Source organism: Rhododendron vialii, chromosome 4a (assembly GCF_030253575.1).
Source record: "Rhododendron vialii isolate Sample 1 chromosome 4a, ASM3025357v1".
Classification (NCBI taxonomy): domain Eukaryota; kingdom Viridiplantae; phylum Streptophyta; class Magnoliopsida; order Ericales; family Ericaceae; genus Rhododendron; species Rhododendron vialii.
The window spans coordinates 9,557,154-9,574,235 of record NC_080560.1 but is presented as its reverse complement, the minus strand read 5'-3'; the positions used below and the strand labels follow the sequence as shown (position 1 = coordinate 9,574,235).

At 37.3% G+C, this 17,082-nt stretch overlaps 1 protein-coding gene across 1 annotated transcript; it reads right to left on the bottom strand.

The window, feature by feature from the left end:
* Window positions 1-13,164: 13,164 nt before the first annotated feature.
* On the bottom strand, window positions 13,165-15,865 carry LOC131323637 (G-type lectin S-receptor-like serine/threonine-protein kinase At2g19130). Its single transcript, XM_058355487.1, has one exon. The coding sequence runs from the start codon at window positions 15,634-15,636 to the stop codon at window positions 13,165-13,167; it is 2,472 nt and encodes an 823-aa protein (XP_058211470.1). The 5' UTR covers window positions 15,637-15,865.
* Between the last annotated feature and the right edge of the window lie 1,217 nt (window positions 15,866-17,082).

The window sequence follows — 17,082 nt, the reverse complement described above, 5'->3', positions numbered from 1 at the left end:
AAACCCAAATCGATTTGTTCATTTGGAGCACTGAAAACCCAGATTGTAGCGGAGAGAGAGAGAGAGAGAGAGAGAGAGAGAGAGAGAGAGAGAGAGAGAGAGTGTGTGTGTGTGTGTGTACCTAACAGGAGCGAGCAAGAGAGAGACACTGCGGCTCGACCACAGCTGGAGATGCGAAGTCGGAGGAGAGGGGTTTTCGTCGGGGGGGGGGGGGGGTTTGATTGACAGGAGCAGGAGGATCTGAGACCACAGTCGAAGGAGAGAGGGGTTTTCGTCTGGGGTGTGGCAGCGGCGGCGCTGCTGAACGGTGGAGACCGCGGTTGGAGAAAGGAGTTGAGCAAGGGTCAGAGAGTCGATTGGGAGAAGGATGGACTGATAGACGATGCGTGAAGGAGATGGGGGAAGTCTATAACCTGATGGGTTTGGATATGCTGTAACGGCGCTGTTTCGTATTATAAAAGACTTGTCGACTAAATAGTTAGTCGGAAATTACATAAATCCCGCCATTTTTTTCCGCGAAAATTTTGGATTGGCGCCAAAAAATTGTATCATTCCCAACCAAAAAATAATTAGTTGGTGATTTTTTGTCTTTGCCGATTAAATATTTAGTCGGGAATAATTCTTTGAGTCGGAATGGCTTTTATTGCGTCCAAAAATATTAAAGTCTTATAACACACCACCCGAGCCCCACTTGAGATTTTTTTGCGCGATCAGAACCGTTTATCTTCTCTAATATTATCAGTTAGATCATTCTTACTAATATTACAGTCGATCTTTTTCAGTTAGACAATTAATCGAACAAAAAATACTATTTTTCTAATGAATTCACGTCTCGATAAAGGGATATTCTAAACCTGATCAAGCCGCAAATTTACAGGAATGAATAATTCAACAAGTGCAACAAAATCAACGATTTTGATCTTCAATAATGTCTCGCGATCTTGCGGCTACTATAGTAACAAGTACAACATAAGAATTAATTAACTATCAAATACATCAAACATATATATAGTTAAGGCAACTGTTGAGTCATTTTTTATAATGATCGATCTAAACCGTTATGATTGCACGATTTACTTATTATAGCATTGTCACTAAAATTGGAGATCATTTGGTATTGGCGACCACACTATCGAAAGACATTTAATGCGGTCGGAGACGTTTAAGTGTTATAGTGAACTAACTGAGCCCCGCCTGAGGTATTTTTTCACGATCGAAATCATCTATTTTTGACGTAATATGAATTTGAACATTCGTACCAAGAATAAAGTTAATTGCATATGGGTAGGCACTTAATCAGACAACAAAATTCTTTACATTTAAGAATTTTTGTGTCGATAAAGGGGCTTCCTTGGCCCGATCAAGCCAAAATTCTACGAGAATCTTATGATTAAGAAAGAAAGAAAAAAAGAGCAATAGTGATCGGAAAGGTTGCATCGTGATCAATGTAGTTGGAACAAATATTTACTTTTTTTGAAATTTTTAAAAAGGGGGAAAAGTTGATATTAGTTGGAAAATAGATTTGGATTTTTTAATTCGGATTAAATCAAACTACCCGACTAATATATATTTGGTCGGAAAATACAATTTCGTTTTCTATTTTATTAAATTCGAAAAAATCATATTTCCCAACTAAATTTGCTTTTTTAGTCGGAAATAAATTTCTAATTTATTAAATTCAAAAAAATAATAGTTCCCGACAAAAATAATTAGTTGGGAACATATATTTTATTTATTGATTTTTTAAATTCGTAGAAAATGTATATTACCGACTAAAATTATTATTAGTCGTCTAACATAATTAAATACCGACTAAATTAATTTGTCGGGAAATTGTATTTTATTTATTTATTTTTTAAATTGGTTTAAAAAGAATTTTACTGACTGAAATATTCAGTTGGGAAAATGTATTATATTTATTGATTTTTTAAATTGGTTAAAAATGAATTTTACCGACTAAAACTATTATTAGTCGTCTAATATCATTAAGTACCGACTAAAATAGTTAGTTGGAAAATTGTATTTTATTTTTTGATTTTTTAAATTGGTTAAAAATGAATTTTACCGACTAAAACTATTATTAGTTGTCTAATATCAATAAGTACTGACTAAAATAGTTAGTAGGAAAATTGTATTTTATTTTTTGATTTTTTAAATTGGTTAAAAATGAATTTTACCGACTAAAATTATTTTTAGTCGTCTAATATCATTAAGTATCGACTAAAATTGTTAGTCGGAAAATTGTATTTTATTTTTTTGATTTTTTAAAATGGCTAAAAATGAATTTTACCAACTAAAATTATTTTTAGTCGTCTAATATCATTAAGTACCAACTAAAATTGTTAGTCAGAAAATTGTATTTTATTTTTTGATTTTTTAAATGGGTTAAAAATTAATTTTTTCGTACTAAACTTATTTTTAGTCGGCAAAAAACTACTATTAACGATTAAAATATGTTTAGTCGAGAATTATTAACACTGATACCGACTAATTTATATTTAGTCGGGAATTTCCCAAAATTTGGCGACCAAAGTTTTTTAGTCGGCAATTTAGTCGGGAATTGTGTAATTTGTTGTAGTGCAAAGAGGAGTAATTATTCAATAGTCCCGGACTACCATGTGGTGCTTCCAACCAATCACGTAGCGGGAAATTTTATGGTTGGCACGTAGTCATCCTCTCTTATTGTGTGATTGGGAGACAAGGATTCACCCACTTAGTATGGGTAGCGATAAATTATTGGTCGGGAGCACCAAATAGGACATGCCACGTGGTACTTCGGGAATATTGAATAATTTTCGAACAAACAGATGTTAAATAGCAGTTACGAATCCCGTGCAATATCAAGCACAAAATTGCACAAAAGATACTAATAGGTTATCTCTGATAAAAAAAAGGGACAGGTAATTGTGCGATTCTACGGCTGAAATTGCGCAGGAATAGAAGTAAATTTTTCGGTACAGAAGATTTGATCTCTTTTGTTTAATATTCATTAAAAACACTCTCTCTCTCTCTCTCTCTCTCTCTCTCTCTCGGTAATAGAAGTGCATTAGATAAAATTAAACGGATACAAGTCTAGGGTATTTAAACCCTATAGAGTCAAATAGAAATTGAACAATACAATTAGGATTAGTGAAATATGCGCGTCTTTCATCAAGGCATCCGCACATTTATTTGCTTCACAGTGAATGTATTTGAGCATCACAACCTCAAATTTCTCCATTAGTAACCAGCAATCAGAGATTGTTTTGCCAGAGGGTGACAATCCAAATTGTTTTGAGCAAACAGTTGAATTAGAACCAGAGCATCAACCTCAACATCAAGTTTTGTGATATTTTTCCTCAATTACAAGGTTTAAACCATCCCTCAAGGCCCAGAACCCAGCCATGGTACTAGAAGTTGCTTCCAGAGCTCTGTGGTAACCGGTAATCCAAGTTCCTTCATGGTTACGGGTTAGGCCACCGGTTGCGGCTCTATCCGTATCAGCATGCAAGGAACCACGATCACTATTAAGCTTAAATGTACCTTCCATTGGCGGGTTTCGTCCCACAAAAATTATATGAGAACCCTTTGATTGGTACCGCTGAACGGTGAAGAACCATTATGTTTGCTTATTTACATTTTTGGTGTTCAAAGTATTAATTTTGTCTCATTTTCGTGCCCAATTTAAACATTGAAAAGATTTAGTCTCCAACGTATCAATTTTGTAGCAATCAAGTCCCCAGCCCTAACACAGTTAGGCTCATCCGTCAAAATAAGGGGCATTCTCGTCATTTCACTCCCCCAAATTTCTATCTAACAAAAACGAACAAAAAAAAAGGGTAACGGCAGCCGTGGTCGCACTCCCGCTGCTTCACCATCCTCTTCTCCCTCTCCTCTCTTGTTTCTCTTCCCCCGGTGTATCCTCTGTCCCTCCTCCTCCGGCCTCTCTTCTTTCCCTCGTCGAATCGGCCCAAATTGGTCATCACTCCGACCTTCAACCAAATCGCCACGTTTACCGGAGCTGATTGAGGGAACTTATTAGCCGCCGGCAACGTGGCAGCTGGAAAGGGAGGAAATGTTCTCGCCATCCTCGGCCGCGAGGGACGAATTCAGAATCGGTTTGCTGTGGACCAGAGGGAGGAGGTCGTTTGACAAGGCGGCGGAGAGGCCTGATTTGAGCGGATGGAATTGGTGCTTGTGGTTGTGCAGGGAGTGGTGGGGTAGGTGGAGGCGGTAGGGTAGAACGGGAAACAGCATCGCTCAAATCGGAGAGAGATCGCAGGAGGACCAAACGACGTCGCTCTCGTCTAGCTTAAAAGGGATGGGGTTGAGATCGAGTGGTTTGAGCGGTCCGACGAACCGGACGGCCATGGTTGACTGGGGAGTATCTGCTAGTACTACTCCTCCTCGGGTGTGGGTGAAACCAGTGATGGTGTGACAATCATTAGTTGGTGGTTCAATTTTTTGTCTCATTTTTTTTTCCCATGGGTTTTCTGGTGCGAGAATGAGTGGGGAGAAGGATTTGTGGCCGGAGAAAATTGAGAGATGGAAATGGTGGGCAAGTCCAGGAGAGTGATGATTGGGTGCAATTTTGTCCCCAATTCCAGAAAGATGGTTCGGTTTTGTTTGGTTGAAAGTTTAGTTTAGTTTAGTTTAGTTTAGTTTTGGTAGTTGGTAGAAAGAGAAATAGGGTAATAATTGGAAAGAGAGGTAATGATTAGAGAAAGATAGAAAGAAAAATGAAATTAATAATTGGAGATATAAGGTAATAATTAGAGAAAGATATAGAATAATAATTGAAAAATAAAACTAAAACTAAAGATAAATGGCAACCGAACACAGCGCTCCTACAGCTTTCCCTTCTTTGTTTTTTTCCATTTTTCTTAGACAGAAATTTGGGGGAGGAAAATGACGAGGTTGCCCCTTATTTTGACGGATGGGACTAACGGTATTAGGGTTGGGGACTTGATTGATACAAAATTGATACGATGGGAACTAAATCTCTTCAATGTTTAAGTTAGGAATGAAATTGAGATAAAATTAATACTTTAAGGACCAAAAAAATAAATAAGCCCAATTCTGTTTGACCTGGCCAAAATCAGTCTTGCAACTTGATCGAGGTGTTGCGAACTAGGATTGGATTTGGATTGGGAATCGAAGAGAGCTTTGCAGCTTCTAACATTCCAAATATTCTAGGAAGTGAATAAAGCAATAATACGCCAAGGAAACGTTCTCTCTTCTCCCCCATCTCTCTCTTACCACACCAGACCATATGCATGTCTCCACTAACAGGTTTGCCTTCCTTTTCAAGATTCATGCTCTTTAGAGCAACAGTATTCCCGTCTCTCTCTCTCTCTCTCTCTCTCTCTCTCTCTCTCTCTCTCTCTCGTGTATTTTAGCACCTTTGTTCATATTGAAAAGTTTCGGGCACGAGAGACTTGTATATTAGTACTAACTTTCAGTTTGATAGGGTTCTCTGAATTCCTCGGCTGCGACGAACTGAGGAGAAGAAAGAAATCCCCTCCGCTTTTCTTTGACTGGTGGCGCCGGTGTGGAAGAAGAAGTAATCAGGCCCCTTTGGATACAAAGCTATACATTCATACAAATATGTTTATTTATAGATATATATAGTAATATTTTCCAGATGGAGAGATTAACAGAGACGATTGTTAGAATGGGAGAGTAACAAAAGGCTCCGGATCCCCTGTCCTACTTCTTCTATCCCACTCCCCTATTCCACTCCCCTATTCCACTCCTCTCCATGCGCCACGCATCCACTCTTTACTTCGCCTTTAACAGCGTTACTTACCCAATTAAACCCTAACTCCTTTCCTATTCCCTTTTACGTTCCCCCTTCTCCTGTCAGAGAAACTATTCCCCTATCCCACTCCTCTGTTTTGCACGATTTTTCCCTCTGGTATGCACTAACCATACTATAAACATGGTATAAACAAACATTAAGAATATTCCGAATTACCAAAAAAAAAAAAAACAAAACAAACATTAAGACCAAAAAACATAGAATTTGAAAAATCAAAGTGACCGGTTAGATTGGTACATCACAAAAGGACACATGAAGTTTGCTCACTTTTAGTAATTAGCATAATAATAAAGATCATAATCACTGCATTCATTTGTAATCTTTACAACCCTGTCGATAAAAAAAATAAAAAATTGACAACCCTCACTTGAAGTAAAATCATCATCTTGAACTTTAACTTGGTTACTTTTTTGGTTGCCCTTGACGCTGAGCGTTATTAAACCAAAAGTCCTCATTTAGTGATTGTGATAATGGAGCCTACAAAATGGGGGTGGAAATACAATTAAAGCTGATCGAGGTTTAGAATTCTATAAACTTGAAGCATGTTAGTGCTACCCAAATACCTGCAGTAAGGGCGGATTTGGATTTAAAAGACAAATAGTAACTTATTTTTTGTCTTCATTCAAATTTTTTTTTGCATTTGTTAGATTTGTCTCTGTGAGAGAAATCGGAAAAGTAAAAAATTTTGATCAAAACTCATAATTTTTAAAAAAAAGACAAAATAAGTAAAATAAGTTGACTTATTTTTGTCTTTATTTAAAAAATTATGAGTTTCGATCAAAAATTTTTATTTTTCCGGTTCCTCTAGTCGAAACGAATCAATAAGTAACAAAAGTTTAATGCAAAACAAACAAATGTAAAAAAATTGAATAAAAATAAAAAAATAATAAATTACTTAACTTTTTAATTCAAACCCTAATTCAGTCATGCTAGTAGGCACGGCTTGAGATGATTGGGTAGACTGGAAAGGTTGGTTAAACATCCGACAAATAGCTGGAACACCCATGCTAGTTGAGGAGGTGCAAGACTCATATTGCTAAGTTTTTCAAAGTATAAGAATAAAATGAAGTTGAGTACAAAAGTGCATATTATTGAGAAGCGGGGAACATAAACCTGTAAAAGGGAATAGGAAAGGAGTTAGGGTTTAATTGGGTAAGTAACGTTGTAAGAGGGGAAGCAAGGAGTGGATACGGTGCATGGAGAGAAGTGGGACAGAAGTAAGACAGGGGATCCGCAGCCAGTAAAAAACAATTGGGTATAACAAAAGTTGCTTTTTCGACAAGATATAATAGAGAGGATTATTGTACTCCTATATGAGTTAAAATAAATTACAGGCGGAAACAAAAACCACACGCAACACACGTGCCTAACCACTAGAAATACATGCAGCGGAGTCTAAATAGTACTCTCTCTGTCTTATAATGTTTGTCCGGTTCACAAAATGAGGACATAAAAATAACACAATTTTTGCAAGAAAAATTCAATTTTTTTCAACTATTCATTAGATATCGATGAGTTCCTGTAAATTATAAAAGAAAATTAAATTTTTTATTGAAAGAAATGCATTATTTTTGAGTCCTCGTTGCGGACCAGACAAACATTTTGAAATAGAGGGAGTAACAAATGAGGCCTCTCCCTTTGGATTAAGGCTTTGCATCACATACAAAAACAAGACAACAAAAAACGGCAGGAACTACTTTATATGTATTTAGTTAATTGCATAGAGGAGTATTCAGCAAATCACTAATTTCTTCATGATCTTCAAGACTTGGAAATCATTGTGGAAGAAGTGCTATTGGCCCAACTCACTATGCCAAATTTTACCTTTAGTGGCATTAGAAAACCGCCGGAAATAGTTTAAAAATTGCCGGTAATAGTCCAAAAATCGCCGGTACACTACTACAATAATCGTAAAAGATGACGCCTGAAAAAGTGAAAAGATGTCGCTTTTTAAAAAAACTGTAATTAAAAAGATTATAATAAGTAAATAATGTCAGTCATTTAAAAAACTGTGATCAAATATATTTATGATGTCACTTTCTAAAAAATTGACATAATTATTATTTCTTTTTAATGTCAGTTTCTCCTAAAGTGTAATCTAATATATTTATAATGTCACTTTATAAAAAGCTGACATAATTATTATTATTTTTTAATGTCAGTTTTTTCTAAAGTGTCACTGCTACAATACTGCTTAAAGATGACACTAAAAAATCTAAAAAAGATGAAAAGTTTATAAAAAAGTGACATTGAAAAAGTTGGGGTTTTAATGACGGTTCACTTATAAACTGAAATGTTTATATTCTTATTATGACGCTTATATAAAAAAAAAAAATTGTGATAATAATTACTCCTTTCAATGTCACTTTTGTTTGTAACCAAATTTAAAAAGATAGCAACAAAAACTTCAAGCCTATCAAAAAAAAGAAGAGGAAGAGAAACTTCAAAACACACGATCCATCACCCACGATCCATCGTTTCTTCATTATTCACGTTCACGGACGCTCTGGCTCTCTCTCTCTCTCTCTCTCTCTCTCTCTCTCAGGTATGTACGATCCTCGTGTAGATCTCCTCATCGATCGCCGATAGGGAGGAAGATTTCGAAGAGTGAATCGCCGTTTACCTGACATCTATAGACTTGAAGAAACGAATCAATGGAGTTTCGCGAAGCCCTAGACCTCTATATTCAAGTATCTCTCTCTCTCTCTCTCTCTCTCTCTCTCTCTCTGTGTACAAATACTATATATGTATATATGACTATATTGATTTCTCCCTCTCTATTTGTCAATCGCTTCTTCGATCTTTCTGTTTTCAGTTGTTTTTCCTTTCTATATTGTTAGAGTTTGAGTTGTTTAGGAAGATGCAAGCAGTAAGCAGTAAGCAGTAAGCGTTTCAGGAATAATTTAGTAATTTGTGTTATTTCCGAGTTCTAGGGTTTGTAGGAGTATTTAAGTTGAGTATAATTGTGTACTCTCTCATGTGATCCTGTCATGTTGCACTTCATATTATCCTTCATAATTCAGTCTACCACATGTTTGACAAAATGTTTCTGCTACCCCGCCAGAATTACAGTAGAGAGTTGCTGCCCAAGATTGGAAACAGAAGTGAAAATTTCTTGCAGCCCTCATATAATTGTGTGACATTTAGGTAACCATTTTTATGTTTTCCAGTTGGCAAAGAAATTTAAGATTTATGTATGTACATTCTTGATTCTAAATACGTACATGCCCATTGCCTACTGATATATTTTTTTTTGGGTAAATCTACTGATATATGTTGTTTACATTATATGGACTAGTCGTTCAATTCATGTAAGTTGGTGGCACAATTGTATAAGTGTATAATCTAGAATCTAGCCATATATCTAAGCTTTGGTCGAACTAATTCTTTGCACATATGAGTTAGATGCGTAAATGATAGACTAACAACTCTAATGTTGGGTTTGGGTAAGGTTGTTGGTTATTGACTTTTTTTTGTTGGGAAAGTACTCTGTCTCATTCTTGTTTGGTTGAAAATATTGCTGCTCTGCTTGTTGGATAATGCTGGTATTCAAGCTGATGGGTTGCAGGTGGTGTGATACTTGAAGCTGCTAGCAAGATATATAATTGTTTGTTCATTTCAATCACAGGATCGCTATGGAAGAACTGATGTTTATTGGATGGCTAGACTACAGTTGGATATTAAAATCTTATTAACTGAGAGTGTAATTCCTGTAACTAATGTCTGGCTTTCTTTGGTCATGATCTGCAGCTAGCCATTCTCATGCCGATGTCGAAAAAGATTTACGCGGAACTCGAAAAAGGGCAAGTTGAGTGGTTCACTAAGCTGGTATTCCTACTTTAGTTCTATTTTTCTCTTACGTGGTCCGTTTAATAGTTACTGACATGTGAAGGGCCATATTCATGTTGAACTCATTACTTCAGGGTAATTGTATGTAGGGTATAGTTCATTATGTGGCTTGATGACTTCCAGGTACATATATTCTTGATCGATCTCTCTTTTCTTAATCATAGAGTTGTTTGCAATAAGCTAATTTTCTAGGGGAACCGGCATTTGTTAAATGGAACCACAAAACCTTGGGTGCCATTTGACCATGTTAATGGATCCTAACAATGAAAGTTAAAAGAAAATGATTTGCCAAGCCTATCTATGATATACGGGAGGACTTTGGATTTTAGCTCCAGGTCTATTTTGGCTTCAACTAAAAATGCAAATTAATGCGGTATTGCATAGTTTTTAATTAGTACTTTCCAACAAAAAATATATTAACTCCCATCTAATTTGTGGAAGCACAGAATTGTTATAGAAAAACTTCGTGTTTCTATATTCTTGCCTAATGTAGTGTAATGATGTTTGTATATGGGGAATTTGAGAGAAATAATATGAGAATTTATTTTTGCCTTCTTCCTATTATGTTTAATGCAGGATATATATGCCGAGCAATGCAAACTTTTGGGTTGAAGAAGCCAGAATAAGTGGATAGTTATAGGGGCCGGGGTTATTTATTTGTATTTTGTACTTTTCGGATTGAAGGATAATTGAACACTTTATGTACTAGAGCATATTTTTGTTATCAATGTATACTTCTTTTTTCGTCAGTGGATGGTTTTATCTTTTTAGTAATTGCTTTTAATAATTATGAGCTAGAACTAGAATTGTGAATTTTTTTTTAAGGATAAAAGGCATAAAAGATGACAGGTTAAAACTGTCATCTTTGACTTTTTAATTACGCTTTAACAACGTCATCTTTTTAAAAATGACAGTTTTAAAACACTTTTAATGACGTTTTATAATTGACATCTTTTACTTTCAATTACATTTAAATAGTGTCATCTTTACAGATAGTAATGACAGTTTCAAACCGTCATTTTAAGGTTCAAACTTTTAATGACAGCTCCATAGATGACAGTTTCAAAACTGTCATCTTTCACGTTTAATGACACTTTTAAACTGTCATCTTTTACATAGAGGAGTATTTAGTTAACAAAAAACGGCAGGAACTACTTTATATGTATTTAGTTAATTGCATAGAGGAGTATTCAGCAAATCACTAATTTCTTCATGATCTTCAAGACTTGGAAATCATTGTGGAAGAAGTGCTATTGGCCCAACTCACTATGCCAAATTTTACCTTTAGTGGCATTAGAAAACCGCCGGAAATAGTTTAAAAATTGCCGGTAATAGTCCAAAAATCGCCGGTAATAGACTGTCGGTAAAGCAATTGTCGGTAAAACAAAAACGTCGGTAACAAACCGCCGGTAATACTAAAAATGGCATTACAAAACCTGACGGCGGATTTTTCAGACAGGACGAAAGTAAGATAAAAATGGATAATTGGGTAAAGCTCAGCACCCAAGTTAAGGAACCAACGGGATAAGATATCACCACCCGAGGATTTAACTAGGGATACAGAGCTAGGGAACTGCTCACCACTTGAAGGAATCCACCTAAGAGATACAGAAACGGGAAAACTCGCCACCTATCGGAATCCACCGAAGGATAAGAGTTACAAGAAGAATTATCTTCTCACAAGCCAAAGGCTATTTTAATTCAAACACACTCTCCAGATTTCATTCATAGCAACCTAATTTATAGCCACACTTGAAACATCCCTCCAAGCATAGGAAAAATAAACTTAGATTTTCGAAGCTAGAATTAAATGAAAACAATTACTTTGACTACAGAAAACTAGGTAGACTCCTTAAATGACTCAATGACTTTTCGAACGACCAAATGACACTAAAAACTGTGAATAGATATTTAGACTAGAAATTAAAAGACATGATAAAAAAAACTCATCATTTTTAGTAGAACCATTAAATTTCTTCATCATTCTCCCCTGGTTGAAAAAGATTCGCCCTCGAATCTTCACCGAATTCTTTCCATTGCATTCACTTCCTTTTTTTTTCTTTTTTTCCACAAAATTTCTACTTTTACTTTCACATCAACAACCTCATTAACCATATTGAGTTCATAACTTCTGGTTGAAGATGCAACAAGAAGTTTCTTTGTAATGGAGTTGGCCCTTCCAACTCCTGCCACATCAGGTGAAACCACAACCAATTCATATGAGCAAAGTGGTTTTCTAGCAAGATAATTAAGAATCCGCATTGCACAATCACCCTTTTGCAGTTTAAAAACTTGTTTACAACTCTTTATCAGAATCAACCCTTGCCCCCGTGCAAACAAATTTTGGGCATTGCCTACCTAATCAAAGCACAATGAAAGTGATGCCTTGGAATCAAAATTCATAGGAATAGAATTCTGGTTATCGTATATGATCAAGAACCGGTCTTCGGTGTACTCATCATAAACTGGAAGCAAATTCCAATCCACTAGTGCTAGTGAAGAAGAGGAATCCTTGTCTGAAAAGATTTTATCTGGCGTTGTTTGAAATTGCGAGCAACAATAACTTGCCATTGAACCCAAAGCTCTGATACCAAACTGACGGTGGATTTTTTAGACAGGACGGAAGTAAGATAAAAATGGATAATCGGGTAAAGCTCACCACCCAAGTTAAGGAACCAACGGGATAAGATATCACCACCTGAGGATTTAACTAGGGATACAGGGCTAGGGAACCGCTCACCACTCGAAGGAATCCACCTAAGAGATACAGAAACGGGAAAACTCGCCACCTATCGTAATCCACCGGAGGATAAGAGTTACAAGAAGAATTATCTTCTCACAAGCCAAAGGCTATTTTAATTCAAACACACTCTCCAGATTTCATTCATAGCAACCTAATTTATAGGCACACTTGGAACATCCCTCCAAGCATAGGAAAAATAAACTTAGATTTTCGAAGCTAGAATTAAAAGAAAACAATTACTTTGACTACAGAAAACTAGGTAGACTCCTTGAATGACTCAATGACTCTTCGAACGACCAAATGACACTAAAAACTGTGAATAGATATTTAGACTAGAAATTAAAAGACATGATAAAAAAAACTCCTCATTTTTAGTAGAACCATTAAATTTCTTCATCTGTCGGAAATATTACTGCCGGGAATGAAATGGGCGGTTAATTTTTTTGCTTTCCCCATGATTCGAACCCGGAACCTCCGGATCTTTGCACGCGCGTGCAACGAACTCAGCTAACCCGCATTTTGGTTCAATTAAGATAAATATTATTATTTATATTATACGGGTCGGTTTTATTATAAACAGCGGTAATAAACCGCTGGTATTAAAAATAACTGTACAACCTACTTTTTCCGGCGATAATTTAAAAAACCGCCGATAAAAGTCACTAAAAGCAGCGGTCTTAGGAATACCGCCGTTTTAGGGTAATTATTCCCGACGGTCTTATTAATGCCGCTAAAAGTGTCTTTTAATGGCATTAAATTAATGCCGGTAATACTATCGCCGGTAAAGCCAAAATTTGGCGTGGTGACTGGAAGCAGTTGAATAAGCGCTCTGTGGCTGTGAACTCTGTCCAGAGGACGCATCGGTGAAGAAAACTATATGCTCGTGGTTCTCGACAAACGCTTGAAGTGACCGAGGAAACCGAGGCAAGTTCACTTCCACAACCCCTTCAAGTATCTGTAGCACCTGACCCATTGTTGGCCTGTGGTTCTCATCATCTTGGATGCACCAACAAGCCACTCTAGCTATTCGCCTTAGCTCCTCCTCGTCGGCATTCTTTTCCAATCTATGGTCTAATAGGCTAAACAGGTCGCCCCCTTCTACTACGACATTTGCAGCCCAAGTCGGGAAAAACTTAAACTTCCCATCTTGATCAGATTGCTCCGAATTCCTCCTTCCGGATAAAAATTCAAAAAGCATCATTCCATAACTGTAAACGTCAGCTTTGGCTGTTATGGCAACTCCTGATATCCATTCTGGTGCGAGATAACCTCTTGTCCCTCTTATGGTCGTCAGAACCCTGCTGAATTCTCGGCCAATGAGCTTTGCTAGGCCAAAATCCGCGACTTTTGGGCAGAACTCGCCGTCTAGTAGAATGTTCTCCGGCTTTATATCACAGTGAATAATACAGTCCCTGCACTTCTCGTGGAGATAAGTCAACCCTCTGGCCGTTCCCAGAGCGATCTCGTACCTCGTTTTCCAGTCCAAGACTTGCCCCTCCCTTTCGTGGAAAAGATGGGAATCCAAGGACCCGTTCGGCATGTAATCGTACACCAACAACTTTTGGTTACCATCGGAGCAGAACCCCTGAAGCCGAACGAGGTTGACATGTTGAATGGTTCCGATCGTGCTAACCTCCGTTCGGAACTGCTTCTCTCCCTGGCTTATGCTTTCCAGCTTCTTCACCGCGATTATAGTTGAATCGGGCAATGTCCCTTTGAACACAGAACCGAAACCTCCTCCCCCCAATTTCTCTGAGAAATTTTTCGTAGCAATTTGCAAATCTCTGTATCCGAACGCAACCAATGAGCCCTCCACTTTTGTTTTTCCAACGAACCTCCTTTGCCGCTTCCAGATTATAATAAACACTAGGCCTAAAAGTAGTCCTACAGCAACTGAACCCGCAACTGAACCCGCAACAGCACCAATAATGATCCCCTTGTTTTCTTTACCCTGCGAAAACTCAGAAGCAGCAAGTCTGAGATAAAGAGTTCTTCCAGTACCATCATTTGGTGAGAGTTGCAGATTCACAAGTTCCCCAATCCAAATCGAACACCCGTTATTATCATAGGAATAAGCAGCGCAATTGCAGTTATTCAAGCAGGAATATGCACATCCGGCAGCGCTACTAGAAGCAACAGATAGTGAATTATCAGGCAATCCCATGTTGGGATACGCATAAAACTTATCTGTCGACTCCTGATTAGCAACACTTGGATTCCCACACTGCAACTTATTTGTCCTCGCACACCCACCAGAATAATCACTCAAATTCCAATCACCAACCGGACTAAACCCTTTCAAACAATTACAGAAGGGCTGTGTAATCTGATTGCAAGTCCCAAATGCCCCACAAAACGCGTAAACCTCACACTGCTGCTTCGGCTGAGACCAAAACAAGTTCCATTGCCCGGTGGTTTCCAACCAAGTCAGTTGCGTGATTAGCCCCGAAATATCCATAACAAATCGCGATATAATCGATTTATTATACATCGAATACGTAAAATAACTCTCATTCTCATTATCAACACAGGTGAAATTGTAAAAATGATTGAGGCTCATCTCTGGGACCGAACTGAAAGTCTGCCCATTCCAAGAGCCACTGGTCCAATACCTCTCAGACCCATTCCACGATATCACATACTCCTTGGCATCGGCTATTAAACTCAAAGAAAACAGACCTTGAGATGGGTCTTTCGAATTTTTCCAAGAAGTAAGATTCTGGTGAGTCTTAGTTCTCTTATTATATGCAATTTTACCCCCAGGCAACCAAGTATTAGTAGGAAAATCAAAACTTTGCCAAATGGGTTGGGTTGAATTAAACCCATCTTTGACAACCAAATTACCATCATCCCCAAGAACAGCCACCACAGAACTTGAAGCGGCGGAGTTCTGATTTGTGGACCAAATGGGTATCTGTGACTCGTCGAGAAGAACTAGATTGCCATCCATGATTTTTAACACTGCTGAGTTCTTATCTGAGATGGGTTTATCCCTATTTGCTATCCAAGCTATTGTACCAAGAGAAACTTTATTGTACACAATACATATGTAGTAGTTGGAGGAGTTACCTGGTTGGTTGTAGAAACCCAATTTGAAGGCTCCATTTGTTGAGACAAGGGTTTGGTCCCCGGAGAGAGATTGGTTTGCAGAAATGGTGTCGGATCCATGGGAGATGGGGAGGTTGAAAGTGAAGAACAGGAAGAGAAGTGAAAAGATGAAATATGAGTTGGTCCTGACACCCATATCTCTGCCCTGAATTTTGTGCAGAGAGAGGGAGAGAGAAAGAGATTTGATTCCGTTCAGATCACTAGGAAGAAGAAAAAGGATTTGGTCTCAAAAAGGGTCATGCAACACAGCTCATGTCATCTCATACTTTGATTTAGCATCCATTTTATAGCCACAATGTTTACGTATGCTTACACAGACATTCAAATACATGTCGAAGTTTCACAAGACTGGTGGTGTAATTTGTGAAACTCGACAATTGTGTAAGTGTGCATGCAATGTGTGTAAAAGTGCATGTGATTGTAAATTTATTCTAATTTTAGAGGCCGGTGATTTTGTCACTCCTTTTTTTGTTAACGCCACTCTCCTACAAGTGTATTTTTGCACGAAAATACACTCACAGGGGAGTGGCGTTAATAAAAAAAGTTAGTGACAAAATCATTTCCCATTTTAGATAGTAAAACTAAGAGCAAAATTGGTTTTCGGTATTAGGTAGTTCAATAAAAATTAAATGTTGGTTTAACTTAAAAAATTATTTAATGCCAAAGTTATATGTTGGAGGGATGCAAAACAACATATGAAAAATTGAAAGGGAAGTGCTACAATACACGCCCCTTATTTGGGTGTGTATCATATGCACTCTTAATGAAACAGATTAAAATGTTATGATTCTCAAAATGCTATGAATCTATTCCTAAAAAGTTACAAATTATATTGATGAAAAGTTACGAATTTTTAGTATAAAAGTTATGATACGAAATAAAATGTTATGAATGACCGGTCCTACAAGTAATTTTTTATGAGGTGGCACAATATGAATCACACAATAGGTGCATATGGTACACACCACAAAAAGGTGTGTATTGAAGATTTTCCCTTGAGTAAATAGCTGAATTTTGCAGAAAATGAGAAAAGCAGGAGCTGGAGATGCTCCCATGGATAGAAGAGGACAAAGGGGGGGACCTAGTCCAAGTCAACCATGCTTGTTGAATTTGACGATTTGACTTGCGTAATTTGTGCGACTGAGGCACGGTAACGTGTACTATCCGAGCCGTTTGTTCAACAATTCAACGATCCTGCTGTGTAGAGGCACCATCCCCAATCCCGTAATTTGCAACCTTTTCTTTTTTCATACTATATAAGGAAAATAGGAAAATACACTTTCCCCTTGGTCTAGACCAAGGGTACAAATGTGACTACACAGAATATGAAGCTACTGTTACTTTAGGTGAAATTGATCAGTAACTCGAGGCACAACATGTCGGGGCAGACTCTTTAATCATGACATGTTTTTGTAATGTCTATAAACATAATTGTACATCCCACTAGTGATAAAATAATATGGGACGATACGTGACCATGTTTCAAAAGCACGAATGAAAGAGTATGAGATGACACAAGGCTACAGCCTACACCATCAGAGTAACTAATGAGGTTTCCGTCCTTCAATTCGTCAATTCTCGT